This window comes from Trichechus manatus, unplaced genomic scaffold (assembly GCF_000243295.1).
Source record: "Trichechus manatus latirostris isolate Lorelei unplaced genomic scaffold, TriManLat1.0 scaffold00054, whole genome shotgun sequence".
Taxonomy (NCBI): Eukaryota; Metazoa; Chordata; class Mammalia; order Sirenia; family Trichechidae; genus Trichechus; species Trichechus manatus.
This window is the reverse complement of record NW_004443990.1, coordinates 11,751,425-11,752,792: the sequence shown is the minus strand read 5'-3', so window position 1 is coordinate 11,752,792 and position 1,368 is coordinate 11,751,425. Positions and strand designations below refer to the sequence as shown.

Here is a 1,368-nt window from a genome sequence, read left to right as displayed (position 1 = left end):
AAAAAAAAAAAAAAGACTACAGCCTTCAGTATGGATTACAGCTCAACATAAAAAAAAAAAAAAAATACAAATCCTCACAACTGGACCAGTAAGCAACATCATGATAAACAGAAAATTTTGAAGTGAGTGGTCAAGGATTTCATTTTACTTGGATCCACAATCAATGCCCATGGAAGCAGCAGTCAAGAAATCAGAAGACACATTGCATCGGGCAAATCTGCTGCAAGAGATTTCTTTAAAGTGTGCAAAAATGTCACTTGAGGACTAAAGTGTCCCTGATCCAAGCCATGGTATTTTCAGTCACCTCACATGCATGCGAAAGCTGGACAATGAATAAGGAAGACCAAAGAAGAATTGATGCCTTTGAATTATGGTGTTGGCAGAGAATATTGAATATACCATGGACTGCCAGAAGAACAAAACAAGTCCGTCTTGGAAGAAATACAGCCAGAATGCTCCTTAGAAGCGAGTATGGCGAGACTTTGTCTCACGTACTTTGGACATGTTATCAGGAGGGACTGGTCCCTTGAGAAGGACATCATGCTTGGCAAGGTAGAGGGTCAGTGAAAAAGAGGAAGACCATCAATGAGATAGATTGACACAGTGGCTGCAACAATGGGCTCAGACATAGCAATGATTGTGAGGGTAGCACAGGACCCGGCAGTGTTTTCATTCTGTTATACATAGCGTTGCTATGAGTCGGAACCGACTTGACAGCACTTAACAGCAGCAACAATAAAGTTGACATTCAATAAATATCTACTGAAGGAATAAATTATGGAGATTGTATGCTTTTCTTGTATTTTCTAGCTAGACCTGCAGATGCAAAGCTCCCAGAGTTAACAGGAGTTCAGCAAAAGTGAAGTAGAATTGATGGAATACCTCTTTAGCTTTTGTCTTGGGATAAGTTCTCTAGTTCCTGGTCTCTTTGTAACACCATATGATTCCTACAGATACCAGCTTGTAGGGTAACATGTGTATTCACTTAGGTTGTAAAAGCTTATTTCCTTGTTTTTAACCTGTAGTGTTCAACAATTTATGTTTTTCCCTTTTCTTTTGCAGTTCTAATTGTGGAGTGGTAAACATATACAGTCAAGATTCTTGTCTCCAGGAAAGAAACCCAAAGCCGATAAAAGCTATAATGAACTTGGTTACAGGTGTTACTTCTCTGACTTTCAATCCAACATCAGAAATCTTGGCAGTTGCTTCAGAAAAAATGAAAGAAGCAGTCAGATTGGTAATACTTCTTCACCCTTTTTATGACTAATAATTTTTTAATGTAAGTTGAAAACATGGAAGGGTAACAGGAAAGGAGAGTGCTGCATTATTTTAGAAAGAAGGGCTCCTTTTTTCTTTTTTTTTTTTTAT

The 1,368-nt window shown here is 38.2% G+C and overlaps 1 protein-coding gene across 1 annotated transcript in view; it reads left to right on the top strand.

The window, feature by feature from the left end:
* UTP18 (UTP18 small subunit processome component) overlaps nucleotides 1-1,368 on the top strand; it is a 41,815-nt gene that overhangs the window by 29,177 nt on the left and 11,270 nt on the right. The window contains exon 11 of the mRNA XM_004377911.3: nucleotides 1,063-1,237. Coding sequence (XP_004377968.2) covers nucleotides 1,063-1,237 — 175 coding nt within the window. The remainder of the gene's footprint in view (nucleotides 1-1,062; nucleotides 1,238-1,368) is intronic.